Below are 27,237 nucleotides of genomic sequence, written 5' to 3'. Positions count from 1 at the left end.
AGGCAAAATTTTAAAAACTGGGCTAACAGAAGGAGAAAGTCACAAGAGATAATGTAAACTACTTTGCTTGTCAAATAAAGTAATGCAGGAGACGACAGTAAAAGTCAGAGTGGTTTGGTAAAAAGCAAACACACAAAAATGTGAAAGATTTGCGTTGAAACAGGGTAAGTGGAGGGTAGGAAAGAAAATAGCTGTCAAATCTGAAAATAAATTGGTGAAAGACGATTGGGAGAAGACCCTGTAGTGTAGTGAACTGTAGGCAAATTCGTAAATAACAGTGGAATTCTTGTACGCAAACTAGCAAATAACAATGGACCTGTCTACGTGCACGAAAACTGGTACTAGTAGAGATGTAGGGCCAAAGTGCTGATTTTGGGTGGTACAGAAAAAAAAAAAGACTGGAATACTAGCACAAAAGATAAAAACAGATGATAGATTGTACAAGCCAGGTGACAACAAAGACTGGCAAGAGGTTTACATAGGAAGGAATGATGGTCACATGGGCTAACATAACAACAAAAATAATGAATTATTGACAAGATAATGTAAATGTATATTGTAAATAGATGCATAAAAAATCTACTCAGCAATCCTGGTGCTGCTGGTCCCTCCAAAAAAAACAGCTCGGAGCACACCACTTGTCACCCAGTATTATCCTTGTCTTGAATGTATTAATCAGCTATGACTTCCTAAAACCATGTCCTGAAATGAGATCCATTCTGTCTCAGATTTTGCACACCACACCTAGAATAACTTTTCGCCATCCTCCCAATCTCCGTAATATCTTCGTCACACTCTATGCTCCTTCTGCACCCAACTCCCTACCCCACGGCTCCTACCCTTGTAACTACCCCCACTGCGAGACTTGCCCTGTGCATCCTCCTACCACCACCTATTCAAGCTCTGTAGCTGGCAAAACATATACTGATAAAGGGAGAGCCACCTGTGAAATGTCACGTCATACACCAGCTGTTACGTAAACACTGATCGGCCTTCTACATCGGCATGGCTCCCACCCAGTTACCAGTCAGGATGAATGGGCATAGTCAAAGAGTGTTTACAAGTAACACACAGTATCCTGTTGCAGAGGATGCTGTACAACATGACAGTCACAACCTTGATGCCCATTTCACCACACACACCATCTGGATTCTTCCCCCAAGACACCAGTTTCCCAGACCTCTGCAGGTGGGAACTAGCACTACAAATGTCCTTGGTTCTCGCCACCCACTTGGCCTCAATTTACATTAATTCCATCTATCCCAGCATTTCTTCACAGTAACTACTCATTTCTTCACTCCATTTTAGTTTTCTACATCTTTCATTTTCTGACCTGTCTATTTTCCATCGTTCCCCCTCCCAGCTCGGTTACATACAGTGCACTTAGCTTTTCACTCTTATTAAGTCGTGCATGATGATTTAGTAGTAATCTTTGTCTTGCATATTCTGGTTGATGCTTAAAAAAGAAAGATGAAGCATATGCAAAACAAATTGTGTTATTTAAATTATCCTACCAAATATACTACACTCCCTTATGGAGTATGACATGAGCAACCTTATCCTATTCTACAATGGCTTAAATCTTACCTACGTAATAGAAAACAAGGATTTATCATTATTTTAAATGAGAGTAAATTATTATTCTAACCGTAAAATCTCTCAGTGTGTGTCCGAAGTCCTATTTCTGATTTATGTGAATGAATTATCATTGAATTTCAGCACCTCACCAGTTCTGTTTGTGACACTACTTCTGTCTTGGTTAAAAATCTGGATGCAAAAACTGTTCCCGAATAACTGATCTCTAGGCCTATCCTAGTAGTTTAGAAACTCTGTTTCAGTTACATGAATAGGGGATGCTATTCCAAAGCTTCCAGTGAAAATAAGAGCAGATTAAAATTATTCACCACAACCAAGGTATAGAAGAAATGGATTCATTAAAATTCTTAGGATTAAATTTGGATATAAAGCAGAGCTGGTAGGTACACATCAGGTAATTAGCCAAGAAACTAAGCAAATCTGCATTTGCAGTGCATATATTATGAACTGCAACTAACATGGATACACAAAAAGAAGTATGTACAGGTTATTTTGGGTTCATTATTAGGCATAGTATTGTTTTTTGGGAAAGTATGCTAACATACTGTAGATATTGAAGGTATAGGAAAAAGTCATTTGGAATATGTACCTTCTAGATCAGTAAGAACCATGTTGCCCATTATATGGAAACTTACAAATATTAACTCTCACATCCCCATCCATTTATGAAATTTTTGTGTACCAGAAAGGCATTATTTGAAGAAATCATCATTGTCACACACAACACAAGAAACACGCAAAACTTTATGGTTTTTTTACCCACTGTTTTCCCAGGACCCTTGAGACATAGGAATAAAAATATATACTAAATTATAAGGGAACAAGTTAATGTAGATGAAATTAAGGGCAAAGAAAAGTAATCTATATGAAGCACTGGTACTGAAATGCTATCACTCAGTGGGCGAATTCATGCAGGATGTTCTGATAATTGGAAGTGGATACAATATGTGGTATAGGGTAGTGCACGAAAAACTGTCCCAAACTACTGGACTGCTCACTGTCACCCACCACTCTTCCTCTACTGTTTTGAAGTTGTAGTGACAATGTTTTGTATCCTTTTCAAGAATAAATTGCGACAGTGGAGGTGTGTATGTCTACCGGTTCATTTAAGGAAATGCACGATATTTCTGCAAAGAAGTTTTGTGGCGTTTCCATACCAGCAAACAGCTGTATACTGGATTTAGTGACAAAGTGGCATACTACAGGATCAGCTGCAAATTTAAAAAAGAATCGAGCACTGCCCATTCATGTAACTGCTGTTTTTGTGGATATTCGAACACACATGACCCAGAGCCCAAAGAAGTGGCATGTAAATTGTTGCAACAAATGTACGTGTCGCATAGGTCTTGTCACCACGGTTTATGGTTTACACTACATTGAGATGAAGCCCTACAGAACGAGATCGTGTCCAAGAACAGAAGGACAATGATAAGGCAAAACAGGGGAATTACTACACGAGACAATGTCAAAGAAATTTAGAGTGGAATGTTTGATCCACTGCTGTATTTTGCTGTCTTTCAACATGATAGGGTGACCTGTTACACTTCACGAGAGTCAGTCTTACAAATTCATGAAAGATTCACATAAGAAAGGACTGTCAGCAGAGGATTCTGGCCATTGCGTTCACCAGAGCTAACCACTTGTGACTCATCTGTGGGGCGGTCTAAATGAAAAAGTGCATGCAAATCTTCCAGTAACACTGGAAGACTTTAAGCACGATATTTGCAATGAAATTTTGAGAATTGAAGAAACAGTGTTGCATAAAATGTATATTAACATATTATGAAAAGTACACTGAAGCACAGGGAGGTGATATTCTGCCCCTAATGTAACGTAATATAATGCAGAAGACAAGATCGACTCAGCGAACATAGACCTTTACATAGGCTTATTTGTTATTTCTTTATTATCTAGGCTTATTTGTTATTTCTTTATTATCTAATTATTACCCATGATTTTTGAAGTTTTCCCAGCATACTGAACATTCTATGAGCTTTTGGTATTGCAGCCGGATCACACTGGCTCCTTGTCACTTTCCAGCCATCTTCAGACTGCTAGCTCACGGTGTCAGCTTTATAGCAAAACTTGACGTGACGACACGTGCACATAGGCAGCCGTCACAGAATCATGCTCTATTGAAATCCGTGCCCTCTGAAATATTGTTACATCTCTGGTGAATTTATTCATAATGGCACGTCTGGTAACGTCTGACGATAGTTTTTAGCATCACGAGTGAGCATCCTGACAAGAGGACGGACATGTAGTTTCACCTTTACACATGAGCCTGTGTGCCACAGATGGAACAGTATTTGCAGGTAGCATGGATTTCAATAGAGGATGCTCCTGTAACAGCCACGCTTCGCCGTGCCACCGTCAACTAGCATCCTTCACTGGTGGACACCTGAAATTGCTGGACAGCTGCAAATAGTCTTTCACCCAAATTCATGTGCTGCTTTGTGATAGATTTTGAAATCACAGTAAATATGAAGATTTTTGCCATCCTCCCTAACAGCCCTAAATGAACATAGTCATTTCCAGCTCTATGGAGCATTTGTATGGTAAGAAATGTATTGTCATACAGTCACAACATGACTGCAACAACTAGACACAAATTTTATCTGCATATGCATTGATGGTTTCATGTGCTAATAGCACAAATGGTTGGAGCAGAAGGATGACAAAAATAATGAATACCAGTGTCATTTTAATATGTATCTTTATAGCTGGTGTAATGGGACTGGTCTGTGCAACACATTTTTCGTCGCATACTGGAGAATCCATACACATTAGCTCACAACACAATCCAGTGAGATTGAAGTTAATTCTGCATCACTACAATAATTTGGATATCTGAAGCTAACACAAGATTAAGTATTTTATGAGAAACATGATCATTTTTGTATTCTCAATGTTTTTGTACTTAAGTCATGAATATTTAAAATTATATTTATGATCATACTTGTTTCATATTAATTCTAAAAGATAAATTAATAAGCATCTGTTTCCTCCATGAAATGTTAATGAAATGCAATACACTCTAGATAATAAATATGGATTATACTGATTGTATAGACTACATATTCTGCCACTTCTTGCAACATCTTTGTTTTTGTTGAGCTGTGTGGTAAATAGTTATTGGAGAGGGTTTGTTGTGAACAGTTGTACTCTGTGTGATGACAATGTAGGAAATTTTGTTAGTAATAAAAGTTTGTGACAGAGAGTAATTGAGGAAAATGTACCAGTGAGCTCTGCACACTTCAAAATGAGTTGTTATTTTTAACAGTATGTAAATGGTAGTTGCTATTCACCACGTAGCAGACATGCTGACCCACAGATGGGCACAACTAAAGACTGTCACAAAGTAAGCTTGCAACCATAAAGGCCTTTCTCAGAAATAGACGAAACAAACAAACAAACACAACACACACACGGTCAAGAGTGTGTGTGTGTGTGTGTGTGTGTGTGTGTGTGTGTGTGTGTGTGTGTGTGTGTTTTCTGACAAAGGCCTCGTTGGCTGGAAGCTCACTTTGTGACAGTCTTTTGTTGTGCTTATATGTGGCTCAGCATCTCCATTATATGGTAAGTTGCAACATTTCATGCTGGATTTTCCATTATTTTTATCAGTACAAAAAAGTGAACCTGAATTGACTTTTTCAGCAACCAAATGTAATACGAATCTCTCCCAGACAACACAACCATAACTATAAAGAAATCTAGACTTTACTAAGTCATCAAAGTTAAGTACCAGTGAAGTATGTTAATTTTTGAAGTGATTGATGCTTGAACACTCACATCTCCTTTCTTCCCCCTTGCAACACTGATCAAAACTTGAGGTAATAATCCAGAACTGTGCATGTGGTTCTTGATATAATCATTTTTTAGTTTACTCTTTTATAACTGAAAGTTCGAGATGTTTTAAAAGTTGGGGTATGTTAGACTGGCCACAAAATCAATTTTGTTCAGGAGGACTGTTGTTAAATTAATTCCAAGTCCCCCCTCGCAAGTCTTGCTTTGGACAAACAATGCCTTCATTTCTATAGCTCACCTGGATTGACACTTGTTGATAGCCACTAGGGAGTTCCTCAGAATCACTCTCATCTGCATCATATGGACTAGAAGATCGCTGCGGGGATTGAGCTCTGATTTTTTCTTCTTTACGGCGATTAGATGCTTTCTTTCTTGGTTTTTCCTTTGCAGAATTAGCTGTCTTCTTTTTCATGCGTTTTTCACCTTTCCAGAAAGTGTCAAGTTAGTAAAAGAGACTTGTTAATCTGTATTAAGATGATGATGTAAGAACAAAACATAACAAAAACAATTTTTTCATTAGCAAGTATCACAAACCATTTGTGTTGTATCTATTTTATACTGCATCTACCATTAATTATAGCATATCTTAATAACTGGAAGTGGGAGGGGGGAGGGGGAGGGGGGGGGGAGGGAAGAGAAGAAAAGGGTAGGTTATCTTATGAAGTGAAAGGTTGGAAAATAACGTCATTATTGACCAAAGCATAAGAAAAATTACACACAATGCTGTCCGTAAATTCCCAGATTGCTGTCTTCTCATTAACAGCATTTACCAAGTGACTGCCAACTTAAACACAGTGAATGTGGGCAGGAGCAGAATCATTCAGCAGTCAGTTTCAAATGCCAGTTCTCTAAATTTTCTCAATAGTATTTCCCAAGAAGAACACACCTTCTCCCCAAGGATTCGCATTTGAGTTCCTGAAGCATCTCCTTAACACATAAGTTTTGTTTGAACCTACTGGTAACAAATCTAGCAGCCCCCTCTGAATTGCTACAATGTCTTCCTTCAGTCTGACCTGGTACGGATCTCAAACACTAGCAGTACTGAAGAACAGATCACATCAGCATCCTTTACAGGTGGACCACTCTTTCCTAAAATTCTCCCAACAGACCAAAATTAACCATTTGCATTCCCTACCACAGTTTTCACATGCTTGTTTCACCTCATATCACTTTGCAGCGTTATGACTAGACATTTAAACGACTTGACTGTCTAAAGTTCGGACATTAGTAATATTGTATCCGAACATTACAGGTTTATTCTTCCTACTCATCCACATTAACTTACATTTTGCCATATTTAGGGCAAGCTGCCATTCATCATACCAACTGGAAATTTTGTCTAAGTCATCTTTTATCTTCCTACAGTCACTCAATTTCGACACCTTACCATATACCATGACATCATCAGCAAACAACCACAGATTGTGCCTACCCTGTCTGCCAAGCCATTTATGTATACAGAGAACAACAGTGGTCCCATCACACTTACCTGGGGAACTCCTGACAATATCCTTGCCTCTGATGAATACTCACCATCGGGGACAAAATATTGGGCTCTATTGTTTAAGAAGTTACGGACATATCTGTGAACTTATTCCATATGCTTGTATCTTTGTTAACTGCCTGCCATGGGACACTGTGTCAAATGCTTTCCAGAAATCTAGAAATATGGAATCTGTCTGTTGGTCTTCATCCATAGTTCTCAGTATATCATATGAAAAGGGCAAGATGAGTTTCCCACAAGTGATGCTTCCTAAGACCCTGCTGATTCATGGACATAATAAGCTGCTTAGCTTCAAGACAGTTTATTATATTCGAACTGAGAATGTGCAAGGATTCTGCAGCAAAGAGAAGTTACGGATACTGGTCTAATTTTGCAGGTCCGTTCTTTTACATTTCTTATATACTGGAATCACCTGCGCTTTTTCCAGTCACTTGAGACTTTGCACTGGGCAAGAGATTACCGATGAATGAAGCTAGGTAAATGGGTAAATGCTGTAGAGTAATCTTTGCAAAATCGAACTGACATTCCATCCGGACCTGGTGATTTAATTGTTTTCCAGTCGTTAAGTTGCTTCTCTATGTCAAGTATGCTTATTTCTATGTCGACGATACGGGAGTCTGTCCAATACTCAAATAATGGTATGTTTGACGGTTCTCCTGCGTGAACAGTTTCTTGAACATGAAATTTAAAACTTTTGTTGACCAGTCTGGTGTGGCAGCTGAAGATAGCGAAACGAAAACCAGAGACTGAATGGAAGACTAGACCCGCATAGCAATTTTACATATGACCAGAATTTTCTTGAGTTCTCTGCTGGACCTTTTCCTTCCTAAGGTTTGATGGTGGTAGTAGTTGTATGTTGCGTTTGAACCTGGAGTGCAACAGCCTCTGCTTCCTCAACATCTTACAAATTTTGTTAGTAAACAATGGTGAGTCTTTTCCATCCTTTATCCACTTACTAGGCATGTAACTCTCCAGACCACAATTTACAATCTGCTTAACTTTGCCCATAATTCCTCTACATCCATATTACTGGTACAAAATGATGCCAATTCACTGTCTAAGCACGATGTCAGTAACTGCTTATCTGCTCTATCTAGCAGAAACACTCTCCTAGCCCTCTTGACTGATGTATTATCTTTCATAATCATAATTGCTATAATGACATCACAATCACTAATCTCCATTTCTATACTGACACTGTCTATAAGGTCCAACCTCTTTGTGGCTACAAGGTCTAAGATATTTCCATTGCGTGTGGGCTGCCCAACTAGCTGACAATTTTCAGAAAACGTGTTCAAAAGAATTTCGCATGACTGTGTCTGTACCTCCACAATGACTCCATAGACATCCCAGTCTATACTCAGTGGGTTAAAGTCGTCTCTGTCTAGTACTGCATGATCTGAGTATTTACATGCCATAGACCGTACACTTTCTTTGAATGATTCTAGAACTGCCACAGCAGAATCGAGTGGCTGGTAAGAACATCCAACAATAACTTAGTTTCACCTACACCTCTCAAACGTGACCAGATGACTTCACTGTCACACTCAACTTTGACGTCAATAGAGACAATGTTTTTGTCAACTGCAATGAAAACTCTCCCATCCTATGGCCTCTAATCTGTCTTTCCAATATACGTTCCATGAGTCATTAAATATCTCTCAGTTTTCCACTTCAGGTTTTGCCAATTCTCAATCCCGGAATAATTTAAGCACGAGAACTTTCCTGGAGGCCAGTAAATTCAGGAACTTTATTATGAATACTTCGACAGTTTACTGATAAAATAGTGACAGCTGAAGTGTTTTTATTCTGAACACTGACTTCCCTTGCTGTGAATAGAGTGGCGAGTGTTCAGAGAACTCCTGACCTATCAAAGGGGGTCCAACAAATCTCCACACAATAATGCAGGTCCAAAAATCTGCAACCAAGACCGTCACAGAGTTGACAAAGCCTTTTGCTAAGACCCTCCACTTGGCTCCAAATCAAAGAACCCCAATCAACTCTGGGAACAATGCAGCAAATTGCAAGCTCTGCTTGGACCCCATGAGTGACCGCAGCAGTCTTCACCACCTGCCTGTACAAGCTGAGGACTGCCTCAGAACCCATGCGACAGGTGTTGTCGGTGCCAACCTGAGCAACAACTTGCAGCCAACTGGACCCTGCATGCTACATAGTCACCGGCAAGGCCGCCTCCACATCTTGGATGAGGCCCCCCTGGCAGACGTACCAAGTGAACATTGACTTACTTTCCAGTCCTGAACATACCTAAGGGGCTCCATAATGCATCAAACATTGGAGCTCCCAATAAGCAGTAAACCCCTCACACCAGGTGCCTGCTTAGACCCTACTGAAGGAACGGCCACCTGTCCACTCAAAGAGTGAATGGGCAAGGCCAGGCGGCCAGTTTCCACATTGTCCCTCCGCCTTGAGTGACGTGAATGCATTACCACCCGCCACTCACCCTGCTGTGAAGCTGGATCAACCACACCATGTGCACTAGGAGGTGCCTTAGAAGCAGAGCCAGTGGACAAAACAAGTGACACTTGAGGTGTCCCATGCAACGCGCCAGATTCTCCACCACTACTACACCCTGAGGCAGCAGCCTGAAGGTGACTGACTGCAGCCAACAACATGTTCAGCTGTTCATAAACTGCAGCCAGCTCCTGCTGCATCCACACACATCTGCCGCTCCTAGTAAGACTAACTGAAGAAGTGAACTATAAAAGCAGACAATCCTAGATATGCGACTTGCTATCCTCCTGATGTGTTACCAATGGACGCTGATGCGTTGGAGCTATGTAGCTGGCTGTTTAGTGAGCAATTATTGCACTAAAGACTGAATGAATTTACACTTACAAAAATGCGAGACTAACCTTCTTAAACAGAGACATGTGCATGAAATTTAACAAATATACTACATGGAAAATAGGGAAAAGTATAAACACTTAACTTGCCGATCTGTAAACATTCTTATCACAGCTGAGTGCTGGAGCCTCGGTGTGATATGAGTGCATCTACAGAGTGGCAAGCTTTAAAGGCATTGTATTTTAACTGAAACATAAAATATGGGAAAACCTATAGTAGACTGACGGGTGGCACTCAGAAATACCCAACAGAAAACCGTATTCACATTAGCATCTACATCTATATTTACACCTATACCTATATCCACATTTATATCTACATCTAGTGTCTGCAAACCACCGTGAGGTACATGGCAGAGTGTACCTACCACGATACCAGTTATTACGGTTTCTTCCCATTCAATTCACGTATGGAGTGTGGGAAGAATGATCACCTGAATGACTGTGTGTGTAATTATTCTAATCTTATCCTCATGATCCCTATTTGAGCAACATTAAGGGACTGTAGTACATTCCTAGTCATCATTTAAAGCCTGTTCTTGAAACTCTGTTGCTTGACTTTTTTGGGGTAGTTTACGCCTATCTTCATGAGTCTTCCAGGTCAGTTCCTTCAGTATCTCTGTGACATTTCCCGCAGATTAAACAAACCTGTGACCATTCGTGGTGCCCTTCTCTTTGCAAGTTCAATACCTCCATTACTCCTGTTTGGTACAGATCCCACACACTTGAGCAATATTCTCGGGTGGGTCGCACAAATGATTTGCAAGCTATTTGGTTTATAGTCTGATTGCAATTCCCTGTTATTCTATCAGTAAACCAAAGTCTACCACCTGCTTTACCCACAATTGAGTGTGTGTGATCATCTCATTTCATATCTCTACAAAGTGTTACAGCAAGGTATTTGTATGTGTTGCCCAATTCCCACAGTGACTCATTGATATTATAGTCATAGAATAATATATTTTTTTTTTATTTTTTGCGAAGTGTACAATTTTACATATCTGAACATTTAAAGCAAGTTGCCAATCTTTGCACCCTTTTGAAATCTTATTAAGATCTGACTGAATATTCACACAGCTTCTTTCAGATAATACTTCATTATAGATAAGCCTGATGTTACTACTAATATTGTCTGCGAGTTCATTAATATGAAACATGAACAGCAAGGGTCCCAACACACTTCCCTGAGGTACACCTGAAGTTTCTTCTACATCTGTCGATAACTCTCCATCCAAGATAACGTGATACGCCATATGATCGTACTTTTGGTGATAAGCATCGGTGTGGTGCTGAGTCAAATGCTTTTCTGAAATCAAGAAATACAGTCCTACCCAATTGCCTTGACCAAAAACTGTCAGCATGTGATGCGAGATAAGTGCAGGATAGGTTTCACATGATCGATGTTTTTGGAATCCATGCTAGTTGGCATTGAGTAGGTTGTTCTGTTCAAGATACCTCATCATGTTTGAGCTCAGAACAAGTTCTATGATTCTACAACAAATTGATGTCAAAGATATTGGACAATAGTTTTGCGGATCACTTCTACCACCCTGCTTGTAGATTGGTGTGGTCTGTGCTTTTTTCCAACAATTTGGCGCACTTTTTTTGTTCAAGGGATCTACGACAGACTATAGTTAGAAAAGGGACTAATTCATTCACAAATTCAGTAAAGAATTTGACAGGAATTCTATCAGGTCCTGGAGTTTTGCTCAGTTTTAATGATTTCAGCCATTCCTCAAAACCACAGATGCCAATACTTTTTTCATTCATCTTTTCACTGTTATGAGGATTAAACTGGGACAATTCTACATTTTTCTTTGTAAAGGAACTTTTGGAAATAGAGTTAAACATTTCAAGCTTTTGCTTTGCTACCCTCAATTTCAGTTTCTGTCTCATTCACTAGGCTCTGGACACTAGCGTTGGTGTCACTAACAGCCTTTACATATGACCCAACTTTCTTTAGGCTCTATAAAGATCATTTGACAATATCCTGCTACAGTAGTCATTGAAGGCATCATGCGTTGCTCTCTTGACAGCCAGTTTTATTCAGCATCTCTCTATTTATATCCCCATGCTTTGTATTCCACCCATTTTCCAATAACCTCAGTTTCTTTACAGTAACTGTACACCATGGAGGTTCCCTCCCACTACAGGGTACATCTCTCTCCAGTGTTTGGTCAACTATTCATTTAAACTTGAGCTAGAGTTCATCTGGATGCTCCTGTCCTGTGCTGAAAGTTTCAAGTTCCTCATTGAGATATGACACCACTGATTTTTTTATCTAGTTTACTGAACACATATATCTTCCTGCTTGTTTTAGTTGCCCTTTGTACTTTGGTAATCACTGGTGCCACATGCACATCATTGTCACTGATATCAATTTCATTGTGGACGCCCGCAAAAAGGTCAGGTCTGTCTGTTGCCAATAGATCCAATATATTTCCATTCTGAGTGGGGTTTTTACCTGTTCTAGGTAGTTTTCAGAGAGGGTATTTAGTGATATTTCACAGGATGTATTATGTCCACCACTAACAAAACAGTATTTTTCCAAATTAATTGTTGGAGGATTGAAGTCTCCACCAGTGATTACAGAATGACTGAGGAACTTATGTACAAGTGAACTGAGGTTTTATCTAAAGTTTTTCATTACATCAGGAGATGAGTACAGTGGGCAACAGAAGGATCCAATTATTTTATGCCCAACCCTTGATACTACTGAGTCTTGCCCAAACAATCTCACATGCAGCTTCAATTTGTATCTCTGTGGATTTGAGTTTCTTGTCTATTGCAACAAATACACAATCTCAATTTCCCATTTGCCTATCCTCTTGATATACACATAAATTTTCCCCTAAACTTTCACAGCTGTCAATTTCATGTTTAAACCAGCTTTCTGTACCTAGTATTACGCGTGCTTCACTGCTTTTCATGAGCACTTCAAACTCTGGCACTTTACTGTGAATGCTTCGGCAGTTTACCATTAAGATTGTAATACTCTCACCTGTGAGATGCATTTCTTTCAATCTTGCTCTGGTACTTTTGGCTTTCCTACAGCTATCGTTATGTGGGTTGGATGGAGAGTCACCTAATCTAAAAAACCCTTGTGTGCACCCCACACAGTCAGCTATCTGAGTAGCAGCCTCTGACGTGCGGTACACAGCTGACCCATTTAGGGGGACCCTACAGTTCTCAACCCTATGGTATAAGTCTAGGAAGTTGCAGCTTAGCTTATTATAGAACCTTCAAAGTCTCTGTTTCTGTCCTTTCACTCGACTAAGAACCGAAGATCCACAATCAGTTCTGGGGAAAATGCTGCAAATTGTGAGCTTTGGTTAAACTCCATAAAAAAGGCTGGTCTTCTCAACCTTCTCTGCTAGTCACTGGAAAGACCCAAATAAGACCTTGGAGCCCACACAACTGGCATCATTTGTTCTAATGTGTGCAACATTCTGCAGCTGATTGCACCTTGTTCCCTAAATGGCTGCTGGAATGTCCTCTTCAACATACTCAATGAGGACCCCAAGCATTCACACTGAATGCACCTGGTATCCTTTCCTGTCACTTGCTGCCATTTCCTATGGGATACCATCAATCACTGTACGTTTTAACTGCCAACGATTATATACCGCTACATAAGCTCTTTTTCTAAAAAACAACACACACATACACAGCCAAACAGAGCAGAAACATCTGAAATGTGTTGCATTCTGCTGCAAATGATCTTAATTTTAAATATTTAGCTTCAGCTACAGCCTGTTTAGTACATGCTACACAGTGACAGAAATTGTAAAAAAGAAGTCATAATCAAAAACAAAAAACAAAAGAGAGGAAAATGAATTTCATAACACACTTTTTAACTCTGAATTTCACAGAATTAAAGCCTTTGATTTGTTTCCAAATTGGTTGTATTCCCTCCACACTTCCAGTCTGATATATGATTTAATAGTTGCATAGAAACCTCTTCTCTCATAAGTGAAATCATGAACAATATAAAGGACACAATGAACTAAGCTGACTGCTACTACAGCTGTCACACTAATTAAGTGTCTTGGAAGACTACACACTCGTCTTTCTCTCAGCTCTTTCACTACAACTGATTTGCTGGGAAACTGAGTTCATTACTCCAATTTTCTCCCTCCATCTGCTACAGCAAATATAACTAATTGCCTCCTGAAGAGAGATTATATATATATATATATATATATATATATATATATATATATAGAGAGAGAGAGAGAGAGAGAGAGGACGGGACACTTAGCTGAGACCTATAAGGATGGTTAAGAGACAGAGTTGCAGACTGCGAATCTGCCTCACTGATGTGAATACCGTATTTACTCGAATCTAAGCCGCACTTTTTTTCCGGTTTTTGTAATCCAAAAAACCGCTTGCGGCTTAGAATCGAGTGCAAAGCATGCGGGAATTCTGAAAAATGTTGGTAGGTGCCGCCACAACGAACTTCTGCCGTCGAATATATGTAGTGCTACACAGGCATTGTTTATAGGCACAGAGATAAATACTGGCGCCAAAACCTCCGCGTCATTAAAAAAAAAAAAAAAAAAAAAAAAAAAAAAAAAAAAAAAAAAAAAAAAAAAAAAAAAAAAAAAGAAGAAGAAGAAGAAGAAGAAGAAGAAGAAGAAGAAGAAGGTGGAAGACGAGCTTTTTTTCTCTGCCTCGAGTTTCGACCACTGCATTTTCATACATTATCCAATGAAGTAAATACAAACTCCGTATTGTTCATCTTCAAATGTAGCAGAATTTCAATGTACTAAGAAAATCCGACTGGCAAGACTGTTTGGGATGTTTGTCAATATGGCCAACTCTACGTTCTGAAATTTTTCCTACCTGTGACAAGAGATGGTTGCTAATAGGAACTTTTATGAATTGTGAATCACATGCAGTATTCTCTTCACCATAAGAATAATATGAATATAAACATTTTGACATGGTTTCTTTCGTGTTTGCTGCTATCTCATTTAAATCCTGCCTGCCTAATAAACTACGAAACTGGAGTGAGACAACAGCAAACGCGGAAGAATATATGTATCGTGTCATGTTTATATTCGTATTAAGTGATACAGTCAAAAATGAAGCACGGCAACTGACTTGATTTGCAAATCTAATTCTAATTTTTGTGCAGAATTTGATGTACTAAAGAAGCGGCCGCAAAGATTTTCAAACGGAGAAAAATTTTCGCCTAACTCTCGTTCAGAACATGTTCTATCATATTTGGTTCTTGTTGATCATTAACAAAGAAAGCAGCAGTGTATAAGTAACAACAAATAGCAGTCTCTTGCCATTGTTTCGCTAATGAGACGATTCCTCTCTTTTTTTTTTTATTGTTAGCGGCAGTAGCGCGCACAAAAGCAGGCCATGCCGCGAGCGGCGACAGTCCGTAAACACGCACTATCAGAATGCGACAAACAATGCATGACACAGTACAGTAATGCATTTTCAGCTTAGAGTGACGTAAACACCTATAACAAAGAAAACGGCACTTATCAGAGCGAAGCAAAATAAGCAATAGATTCAAACCAGACGAAGCACGTGAAAAAGGAAGTGTACCCGTATAAATACAGACGGAGCGCCTGACGCATAGCAATGGCTACCTGGTAAAGCTTAACTGCTAAGCTTATGACTCGAACCAAACTACTGTAGCTGTATCGTCATTCATTAGACCTAAATTGTGTCTCATATTACAATGGACCAACTTTGATTCGATTTGGAGGTGCGGCCTAAAACTTTTCTCTCCCCTTGAATTTCGAGTCTCAAATTTCAGGTGCGGCTTAGATTCAGGAAATTTTTTTTCCTTTATTTCGAGTCTCATTTTTCAGGTGCGGCTTAGATTCGAGTGCGGCTTAGATTCGAGTAAATACGGTACATTGTGGAATTATGAAACATTTGTTGTGGTCTCACACTATTTCTTCTGGAGACAATTTCTCTGAAGGAATAAACATACATCCCACAATCACTGCTTGTGTGAAAAGCCTCCTGGTCTGTTCATTCACCAAATATGGATGGCAGCTATATGGCGTAATGTGGTAACTTCTCTTACGTGAGTTTTCACAGCATTAGATTTGAAGGCCCTGCACCTTTTCCTAGTCATGTGGAATGTTTTGTTGTTCCAGTACCTTAATGATGAATTAACTGTTGCCAGAAAAGAATCAGTGGAAAATAGGAGTTGTGTTGCAATCTGGCTGAGCCATGTTTATAGAATTTCGGAAAGCCTTCAATACATGTCTATTCATTCACATGCAATATATGAACAGTGTATGAGTGGGCTGAAGACTTGCCGGTAAACAGAAATTGGTATGTAATTTTTAACTGGGAAGCAATGTTGAAGCAAAAGCAGCATCTTGAATGCCTCAAATTAGTGCGACAAAGATATTGCTTTTCACAATATTACAAGTGACTTTGCAGATGCATCATTTATGGCCCTGTTGAGTTGTTCGCAGATGACACAGATCTGTCAGGATGGTGACATTGTTAGAAATTGTTACAAAATGCATGAACACTTGAAAGTAATAATGACCTGCTGCAAAGATTGGCAACTGACCTTCAGCATAGAAAAATATAATGTAATGTGCATAAATAGATGGAAAGACTAGATATCATTTGACAACCACCAAATATGTCAGACAATCAGTCCAAATAGAATGGAACTCCTGCATAAATCTGTATTCAGAGAAGACGTATCTGAAACTCACATTTTGCTGGTGGACCTTGATGAAGTGACACTGATGTATAAATCATTCACAAAACCCTCATTCATTCAATTCTGAAGCATGGTCTGGCAATCTGGGGCCTTGATCTAGTTGTATTAAAACAATAAGAGTCAGAGAAGATTCAAATAACAGCTACATGTTTCATTGCAGAATCATTTGATCTGTATGAATATCTCTTAGAAATTTCCATGAATTTCTGTGGAGATGCTATAAGGCATTGTGCACCGTAAACAACTTTGCTCTTAACATTCTCACAGACCATTTTCCAAAACGAATCTCCAACATACATTTCATGGAATGACCATAAAAGTAAAATTGGAGAAATTTCGACTTACACATGGTGATACTGATAACCTTTCTTACCATTTGCCAACTGCAAATCTAATAAGAAGCTGGTATCGTGAATCTCTTACAATCATGTGGTATAGGATAGCTTGTGGAGCTCGTGTATACATGTGGAATGCCACAGCATATTTAAAATTAAGATACAATAATTCTGAAACATAAATACATTCTATAACTAAATCACTGTTAAATAAAAAACAGCCAACATGAAAAAAGCTAATCAGCGATAACCATGCTGCAGCCTTGCAAACACAGGTGTGGAATATGAAATGGATGGACCATGTAATTTTAGTTTCATAGTGAATGCAAAAATTTTCTAAAGAGCATGCCCTATGATATGCAAACACTAAAATACTACAATTAGTTAAATATTTGAGGATTTTCATAATTTCTATCATTTATATGCAGATTTTATATTTTTGTATGTTCTTGCACTGCCTGTGTCCAAGACTAACTTTCTGCAATTTCGGTGGAATGGCAAAAGGTACTAAGTGTTGCTACCCAAGATGAGACAATGTAAGCAATGAATTCACAACAAAAGCAAACTCAGAGAGGAGGAGGGGTGTCATACACATTAGCACTGAAATGATACTGGACATGTGAGAATTTAAGTGTGCAATAAAAAAAAAGTTGTTTACTTACTTCCATTGAGGCTAGCTTCAACAAATGTTCGTATGCAATGAACGCAGTGTTCAAAGTTGTATGGCGTAATATGAGCAACATCTCTTACAAGGAAAGCGAGGCTCTCACAACATTTCACATGAGCATATGGATCATGTGCCAAAAGCTCCCTCTCATGGACTATACTGAACTGATTTGCTGTCCAGTTCCGCTTAGGAAGAGGTTGTATTTCTGCTCCTGGTCCCACCTGTTTACAAATAATTGCCGTGAGTATGACATTACAAAACACTGTTTTGAAGACACAAAGTAATTACAGACACTAGCTGCAAGTGGGCATTGATGTGAATCAATTGGAAAATTGAAAATCTGTGCCGGATCAGGATTTGAACCTGGGTCTCCTGCTAACTAGGCAGTTGCTCTGATCATTTAGCAGTCCCGACATAGTGGTCACTGCAACTGCACGGACTATCATAGAACGCCTCCCGTCAGACCCAAATTCTCAACTTACTTGCACACTACGAATGTAGTACCCCTTGCCCATTGTCCTCATTACTCATGGCATTTCACTGATTCCCCTAAGGGTTCAAGCCTGGTGTGCACCCACACTGAAGATATCATTGGCCATTTTCACCTTAATTGTGTTGTTTGTTCTTTTGGAGAGCATTAATTAGATATATGTGGTGCCTGTTCCCCAGACAAGCCTGAAAGAACAGACACCACATACATATAATTAAGGTGAAGGCAGACAATGATCTCTTTTATGAGGATGCACAACAGGGTTGAAGTTACAGGAATCGGCAAAATGTTGTGAGTAATGAGGACTATGGGCAAGGGGCACTACATTCATAGTGTGTGGATAAGCTGAAAATATGGGTCCGACAGGTGGCATGCAGTTGCAATGATCACTGAGTTCAGATGGCTCAGGTCAGAGCAACTGCCTAGTAAGCAGGAGCTGCGGGTTTGAATTCCATTCCAGCTCAAATTTTCAACTTTCCCCTTAGATTTACATCAATGCTCATTCACAGCCAATGTCTACAATTCAGTGTCTTAATTCTTAACTGCTGCTGGATCAAAAATGGTGTCTGCTCTTTTGGACATTTTAAATAGGTGAAAAATTTGTGGAAGAGTATGAACTTAAGAACATGATTAAATAGGCAAATAAAGGAAGCTATACCACTGAAGCAAAAGCAATGACAACAAGTGAAAATCACACCCTTTAGCAATAAAAGTAAAATATAACACAAAAAATACTATAGGCACCAGTAAGTCGAGCAATACATCATGCAAAGGTAAATCTCATGAGAAGCTTGAGAAAAAGAAAAATAAAAATGATCATATGATCTGGAAACAAGAGACTGGCTCATTTACAGCCATTTATTAACAGCTCTTCTTTATGTCAGCCTTATTTAATTTATTTCACTTTGTCCATGCTTTGGAACACATTTTCAGTACCCCTCTTTTCAATTCTGAAGTCTCACTCCATGAAACAAGGAGCTATACTTGTGAATGTACGCTTTCCTGGTGAATACTGCTGAGAAACTTACTCCGGCTTCCATCTGGTTGGCCACGTTACAATTCTGCTATATTTATATGAGTGTCACTCTGATCATCATCTCGTAAAATGTCAGGGTTATGCAGGTGTCCTATGTGAGCGGCAGCCATCTCCCCCCACCCCTGCCCCCTGACATGAGGCTGATGATCCCTGGTGGGCGACAGACCGCCATTCGACTTTAGGTGCAGTCAGTCTTGCTAAGACTCACCACACGTCAACTACTGGGTGCAGTCTCTGTGTATATCTGCCAGTGCAGCGTTTCATGTCGAACTTAGCTGGTAGCCCTGATCCCTGTTGACAAGACAGTCATGGAGCCTCTCTTCATGGACAATTGCTGGGTCACACGCATTTAAAGTAAATCCTATTTATCAGGAGTACAAAGCCTGGCCATCAGTTTGGAAATCACCCAAACCCCAAACCCCAAACCCTCACAAATTTGCATTGATAAATCAGCAAAAAAAAAAGTTGATATTTCATACTTTTTGTTGAAGAGCTGTCGGTACACAAACATTTTTAATTTTAATTTAGCTGCCCCAACATACCCAAATCCAGCTGCCACCACCACTGTTTGATGACAACTCAGGACTGGTAGAACGTTCAATAGAGCTTCCATGCCTATTTGAAATGCGACTCAACTCCGAATCTGAAGTACACCCACGATCATTTGTCAAGTCACTGTTTTCTTCACGTGTTAATTCACCATCGGACTTGCCAGTTGCAGAACACAACCCTAAAAAGTAAGTTGAAAATTTCATTAACTAAACTACAGAAAAAAATGAACATTGAGTTTCCTTGAATGTGTCATTACATGTGTTGTAATGGAATTATATAATATCCATAATCTACCAAATATAACAATATAAGGAGAAATAAATAATTCACAGTGTGACTTCTAACCAAACTCTTGCAGCAGTATTTTTGGGTGCAAGTACAGTTTGATGAACTGTCTAGTCATTATCAGAAGAAAAGCACTCCATCATGTTACGAAACCATGATCTGCTGGTCATAAAAACAAGGATTACCCTAAACCTAAGTTACTTGTGTTACAATACAATCAAATGCCATTCATTGGGAAATTTCCATATATGGTTATTATATGCAAAATTTGACACTTCCCAATCACTTGGTAAATCATGTTTGTATATGGGCTGAAAAATGACTGATTCTTTTATGGACCAATTGCACTGACAGATTTGAGTTAAAGTTACCAGTTACACAGAACACAGCAGTGATTCATATTCATCATCAGTGTTGTCTAATACTGAGCACATCATCTCTAACAAAAAGGTGATGCACACTGATGCACATTTTTCTGTAGGTTGTCAAAACAGCCAGAACAACACACACAATGATCAATAGTTATCTGGTTACTGAACTCAGATCACATTCCACGATATGTCTGGACTTAGTGAACAAAATTGTCTAGAACCATTTGCTCTTGAGAAAATTTTTCATCAAATGAATATAAAAAAATTAAAATTCAAACACACAAGAGCAGCATCGACAAATTTAGCAGTAAGGTGAAAGCAGTTTCTCGTTGATACCAAGCTCTCAAATTAATGTGCATAGTGTTCAGGTGTGAAATGGGCTATGATTGATTTTGAGATGAAAAAATGAAAAACCACAGAAATTGAGACAGTTGGTAAGAACATGAAGAGGGATATGCTCAGTGCTTGTGATCTGCTGATATAAAACAACATTCAGGTGCATGCAGCAAATTTTAGTGAAGTACACAATCACTGCAGGAGCCAAACAAACAATCCCAGTGACTGGAAAATTGGGCAGGTCATTTCAGTTTTTGATAAGAGTTGTTGAACAGATGTACAAAACTATAGCCCTATAATGCTGAAGGCAGTATGTTGTAGAATTTTCTAACACATTTTATGCTCACATATTATGAGATTTCTGAAGGTCAAAAACTCCTGGGTTGGGTTGTTTGGGGAAGGAGACCAGACAGCGAGGTAATCGGTCTCGTCGGATTAGGGAAGGATGGGGAAGGAAGCGGTCGTGCCCTTTCAAAGGAACCATCCTGGCATTTGCCTGGAGCGATTTAGGGAAATCACGGAAAACCTAAATCAGGATGGCCGGACGCGGGATTGAACCGTCGTCCCAAAAACTCCTGGATTTCACAAACAATGATTGTGCTGAACTCAGATTGCTCCGTTTGTCTACAAGACCCAGAAATAATTAGACATTGGCACCCAGTTCCTTGATTTTCAGAAGGCATTCAATATAGTTCTATACTGTACTCTAATGAACTAAATCTAAGCATACAGAATATCAGGCACACTTTGGGACTGGACTGAAGAATTCCTTAAAAAAAAAAAAAAAAAGACACACAGAATGTAGCATGTCATTGTTTGCAGAGAGGTATCTTCAGACATAACAGTAATTCATACATACTCCAAGTGAGTGTTTATAGATTCATTGCTTTTAGAAAAAATGCTGACAGTAGAAAACCACAACACCAAGAAACAATTAAAATATAGAAGTGAAAGTTTGAGAATACATTTTTATAGGTAACATATTTAAGTGATTAACATTGCAAGATCATAGGGTAATGTACGCACAAGATAAACCAATGCAAATATAACATGCTAGTACATCAATAACCAGTACACCCACCATCATGTTAAATTCAAGCAAGCAAACATGCATGTATTGCATTGTATAGGTGCCAGATGTCAATTTGTGGGATGGAGTTCCATGACCGTTCCATGTCATTTGTTAATACAGGGATGGTTAATGCTGTTTGTGGGTGGTGCTGGAGTTGTCATCCGATGATGTCCCTTGTTGACACACTGTATAGAGGATGTTGGGTTGGTAGTGCCCCCAGAATTTTACAAAAGTCTGGAGACACTTGTGTTCCAGCCATTATCGAACACGCGTTATTTTAAAGCAGGGCGTGAGGATGAGCATGGGATACTGCACCCATTTATTGTTTGTGCAGGCGAAGCTGGAAGGGAGATAATTCGTCAGTACTGGCAAGTGTTCAGCGCGACCTGCCAAGAATAAGCAAATACAGCCCGGAAGCTCTGTGGCCGGCCGCAAAGAGTAACGTAGCATTGTATTGTTAAAAAACAAATGAAGATACTCGAAATAGTGACTGTTTATTAGACGTTGAACTGCTGTTGAGAGTACGTGGACTGGAGGTGGATAGTCAGCCATGATAAAAGCTTATGTATTAATTGTGTTCAAAAATGTGTAATTAACTGATTCTGGGTGTGTCGGATTACGTCATAAAGTTTAGGTTTTTTTTTTTGTACGAAGTGGAAATAAATATGTTCTGGTGCATTGAATGATATTCCAAGAGTAGCGTATTTTTTAAATAAGAAGAGAAAGAGAGAGAGCGAGAGAGTGAAAATTTCCCCTTCCTAGCAGTGAAATCTTCGGAGAAGCGTCTGGTGCTAGCAAAACACATTGGCACTGCAAGAAAGCAGAACCGGCATTCTTCAACAAGTAAGTCCACAAAAACGCTTAAGCTGTATAGAGAGAGCTTAACCCTACACCTGGCCACCGCAGGTTACAATAACGGTATGTGAGGGAGTGTTATCCTGTCAAATCACCAGATGGACATACAAATTTGCAGTCAGTGCATGCACGTTAACCACAAGAGTGCTCCTGCTGTCATATGAAATCATACCCCAAAACCATAACTCCAGCTGAAGTCAAGTGTGTGCAACACGCAGAAAGGTTGGTTGCAGGCCCTCACCTGGCAACCTCCTAACCAACACACAGCCATCACACAGCCATCACTGGCACCAAGGCAAAACCAGCTTTCATCAGAACACACAACAGACCTCCACCCTGCCCTCCAATGAGCTCTCACTTGACACCACTGAAGTCGCAAATGGCAGTGGTTTGGTCTCAGTGAAAAGCACAGCACAGAACATCTGGCTGCTGCTGCTGCAGCTGCTGCACCAGTGCCATATGCCAAACATATAGTCCCACTCGGTCGTCCGGAACTGGTCTTCTTGCAACCATACATTCTTGTGACCACTACAACCAGTAATCAAGTCCAGTGCTTACACTCCTGTCAAGTCACCAATTTCAAAGGTAACTGGCACTCATGACCATTACAGCATGTATTTGAAGCAAACCTGATTTGATCCTCATAGTGGCGTTACGGGAACCACTCTCATGTGACTGGCGCAAAATCTGAATAGATTTCATCTTTCAGAAGTAGAAACACTATCAACTTTTGTTTGTGGCACAAACTCCTTCTTGGTGTTGTGATTTCTTTCCCCATCAGTGTATATATAAATGACCTGGTGGATAGCGTCCTAAGTTCAGTGAAGCTTTTTGTGGATGATGATATATACAAAGAAATCAAAAAACTGTAGTGGAAGACTTGCAGAGTACACAGATTGACCACTAACACTACACATAAAGCAATCTAACATATTGCCCATAGACAGGTAGAAAGATCCAGTACCGATTGTTTACACAACTGCCAAGTAATCACTGGAAGCAGTCACATTTTAAGTATCTGGGAATGTGCGTACAAAGAAATTTTAAGTGAAAACACCACACAAAACTTCTCAGTAAGGCAGATGCCAGACCTATTCAATGGAAGAATCATACTGTTGTGGAATCATACTTCCACTAGACAACTGAAGCCAAGACAAATATCGCCTTGTAAACATTTCACGGAAAAGGTACCGTCACGAAATATGCCAAATTTAAGTAAATAAAAATAGTTAGCATATTTCAACTGGGGGCTCAGCCGGGATACCATATTTCTACTGGGGACTGTAGCCGGGATATTGTGTTCACGTGATCTTCAACAGTGCTACGAAGAAGAAAATTTTTGTGTGTTCATACCAGTTTTTCAGAATGTGTGTTCATCGGAAAGTAAAAGTTTCGGAGAAGAAATGTTTCGGCAAAAAAATATAATTTTTGACAGAGGAAGTAATTTCAAGAATTTTGGTCAACAATCACATGGATGGAAAATGTGGATTTGCAACAGTAGAAGAGAGTTCCAGATAAGTCACGAAACCCTCGTATTTTGTTAAAACAATATTTTTATCTTGTTTTGTATTGTTGTGTAGCTATAATTTTTTTTCCTTCACAATGACTTATGAGATTTTCGAGAGTATTGTGCCTAAAGTAGAAAATAGTAATTTAATAGACTTCGAAAATCAGGACAGGTCAAATGAAACAGAAAGAACCGATCAATTTGATTTAAAAAGTTTTCTTGTAAATTTCACGAAAGAAATTAAACAATCAATTGACGACAATAAGACTTACTGGAATGAAAAAATTGACAACATTTTGTTGCAAGTCCAAGCAGTCAATACCCAAGTGGGTGACCTTTCGAACAGAGTTGGCAGTGTTGAGGAAAAAATTGAATCTGTGGAAGCAAAAGTAAATGAAATTGATGCTAAATTGAGCGATGAAATTAATACCGTAAAAAATGAGTTACTGACAGATAGGGAAAGAAATTTAATTGATTTGAATGAGATAAAAGGGGAAATCAAAAATTTGGATGAGAACACAAAAGTTTTAGTAAACAATGTACAACAAAAAACTGACAATCATTTGGTTACTCCAGAAAAAAAAAAAGTAGAATACAATGATTTAGAAAACAAAAAAATCTGTCAAAGAACTTAGCGAAAAACTTGAAAGTTTTGACATTGAATTTCAAAGCAAAAATCACAATGTTAACACATGCAATGTTGTATCTAATATTCCAGTGAAGCACTTTTCGGTAGATGGACCCTTACATCCCGTTGATTTTATACAGTGTTGTAAGGATTGTTTTTTACCTCGCTCACCAGATGATATGAAAATTAAATTTGTGAAAAAATTCTTGGAAGGGGAAGCTTTGACTTGGGCAAACCAGATTGTAACTGTGGGGATGACCTTTTCAGAATTTGAATCAAAATTTCTGGAAAATTTTTGGGATGATCTTAAACAAACTAGAATCAAAAGTGAATTTTTGAATGGGAGAAACTATAGAGAATCAGATGGGAGCACGAAACAATTGTGCAAAAGTGAACTTCAAAAACTTATTCATTTAACAAAACCTTTGGATGACTTGATCAAAATACGATTCTGATAAGTATAGGTACAGGGAAATTGAAAGCGATTTATTACATGAGCATACAGGTTCTGAGAAAAGTGATCAATTTTGCAGTCCTTATATAAAAGTTCAAATTGGGTCATGGATTGGTAAATGTTTAATTGACACAAGAAGTGAGATCTCGGGAATATCTGAAAGGTTAAGCAAGAAACTGAAAGTGGGGAAAGATTATGTTGACATCCCAGCTGTTGGGGTAAAGATAAAAGGTGCTAATGGGAAGAGCAGTAAATTGGTAAAAAGCCAGACTTTAGTGACATTTTTAATAGAAGGCAAGTTGTTCACACATGGATGTTTTGTAATTCAGGAATTTAATGAGGATTTTCTTTTGGGTATGAATTGGATAGTAAAAGTAAATACAGCATCTGATTGGGTTGGAAGAAAACTTATGATAGAAACTAGCGAAAGGGAATGCATTCAGACAAATTTTGTGAACACACTTGGTGATCAGAGTAATGGAAATTTTGACAGTATCAATTTACTAAAAGAAAATAGATTGGAGAACATTGAAATTCATAGATTTGATACTGATGAAGTTGAATTTGGGAATTTAGTAAATTTGAAAATTTCAGAAACACAAAATTTATCTGGGGAGCAAAAACAACAGTTAGAGAATCTGCTGTGGGAATACAGTGATGTTTTCAGTGACGTACCTGGTAGAGTAAAGGGTTATCAGTGAGAGCTTCAGGTAAAACCACATGAACCATCTTTCATAAAACCATACAGTATTGCAATATCAAAAAGATCTGCTGTCGAGAAAGAGCTGAAAAAGATGGAAGGATGTAATATAATAGAAAGGAGTATCAGTGCATATAATAATCCTCTAGTAGTTGTTTAGAAAAAAGATGGGGGAGTAAGATTGGTTTTGGACTCTAGACACTTAAACAAAATTTTGTTCAGACAGACAGACCATCCCGAAAATATTGATGAGTTACTCTATAAATTTACAGATACAAAATATATGTCAAGTTTGGATCTAACTTCGGGTTTTCATCAGGTACCACTTTTAGTTAATTCTAGAAAATATACTGCTTTCTTGTACAATGGTAAGAGTTACCAATATTGTGTTGTGCCATTTGGGTTAAATTCTTCTGTTTCCGAATTTATAAGAGCTTTGGATCATGTACTGGGGCAAGAACTTGCATCTAAACTGATAATTTATGTAGATGACATTTTGGTTACAGGGCAAAATTGGGAAGAACATTTTTCAATTTTGAAGTCAGTTTGTGAAAAACTTAGAAAAGGGGGGATGAAATTGAAATTAGAGAAATGTAAGTTTGCTGTTTCTGAATTAAAATTTTTGGGTCATGTTGTCACAGACAAGGGAATTTTGGCAAATCCAGAAAAAATTAAAGCAATTTCAGAAATTCCTATTCCTAAGACTAAAAAACAATTAAAGTCGTTCTTTGGGTTATGTGGTTATTAGTGAAAACATATAAGTGATCAGAGTCTGAATGCACCATGTTTAAGTCAGTTACTTAAGAAAAGCACTGTTTGGGTTTGGGATAAAAGTTGTCAGGAAGAGTTTGATAAAATTAAGCAAGAGTTGAGGAAGCAACACTTATTACACAGACCTGATTTTAATTTACCATTTTGTTTGAACACTGATAGCAGTAATTATGGGCTTGGAGCAGAGCTATTTCAAGAAAGAGTAGAGAATGGAGTTAAGATACATTGTACCATAGCATTTGCGAGCAGAATGTTGCTCAAGCATGAAAAAAATTATACAGTCACAGAGAAGGAACTTTTGGCAATTGAATGGCTCTGAGCACTATGGGACTCAACTGCTGAGGTCATTAGTCCCCTAGAACTTAGAACTAGTTAAACCTAACTAACCTAAGGACATCACAAACACCCATGCCCGAGGCAGGATTCGAACCTGCGACCGTAGCGGTCTTGCGGTTCCAGACTGCAGCGCCTTTAACCGCACGGCCACTTCGGCCGGCTTTTGGCAATTCATTGGGCTTTTACAAAATTTAGAATTTACCTTATTGGTCATAAAACCATAGTATTTACGGATCACAAAGCTTTGAGTTACTTACAAGAGTGCAAATTATACCATAGTAGATTGACCAGATGGGCAATATTTCTGGAACAGCCTGACTTTGAAATCAAGCACATAAAAGGTTCTGAGAATGTAG

At 38.8% G+C, this 27,237-nt stretch overlaps 1 protein-coding gene across 2 annotated transcripts in view; it reads right to left on the bottom strand.

Moving 5' to 3' along the window:
• The window catches only part of LOC124593683 (Golgi-specific brefeldin A-resistance guanine nucleotide exchange factor 1), a 304,033-nt gene that overhangs the window by 102,878 nt on the left and 173,918 nt on the right, over positions 1-27,237 (bottom strand). For both annotated transcript variants that reach the window (XM_047131983.1, XM_047131984.1), the window contains exons 24-26: positions 19,557-19,744; positions 17,484-17,709; positions 5,642-5,826 (exon numbers count right to left, since the gene is read on the bottom strand). In XM_047131983.1, coding sequence (XP_046987939.1) covers positions 5,642-5,826; positions 17,484-17,709; positions 19,557-19,744 — 599 coding nt within the window. The remainder of the gene's footprint in view (positions 1-5,641; positions 5,827-17,483; positions 17,710-19,556; positions 19,745-27,237) is intronic.

This window comes from Schistocerca americana, chromosome 2 (genome assembly GCF_021461395.2).
Source record: "Schistocerca americana isolate TAMUIC-IGC-003095 chromosome 2, iqSchAmer2.1, whole genome shotgun sequence".
Taxonomy (NCBI): Eukaryota; Metazoa; Arthropoda; class Insecta; order Orthoptera; family Acrididae; genus Schistocerca; species Schistocerca americana.
This window is presented reverse-complemented; position numbering and strand designations above follow the sequence as displayed.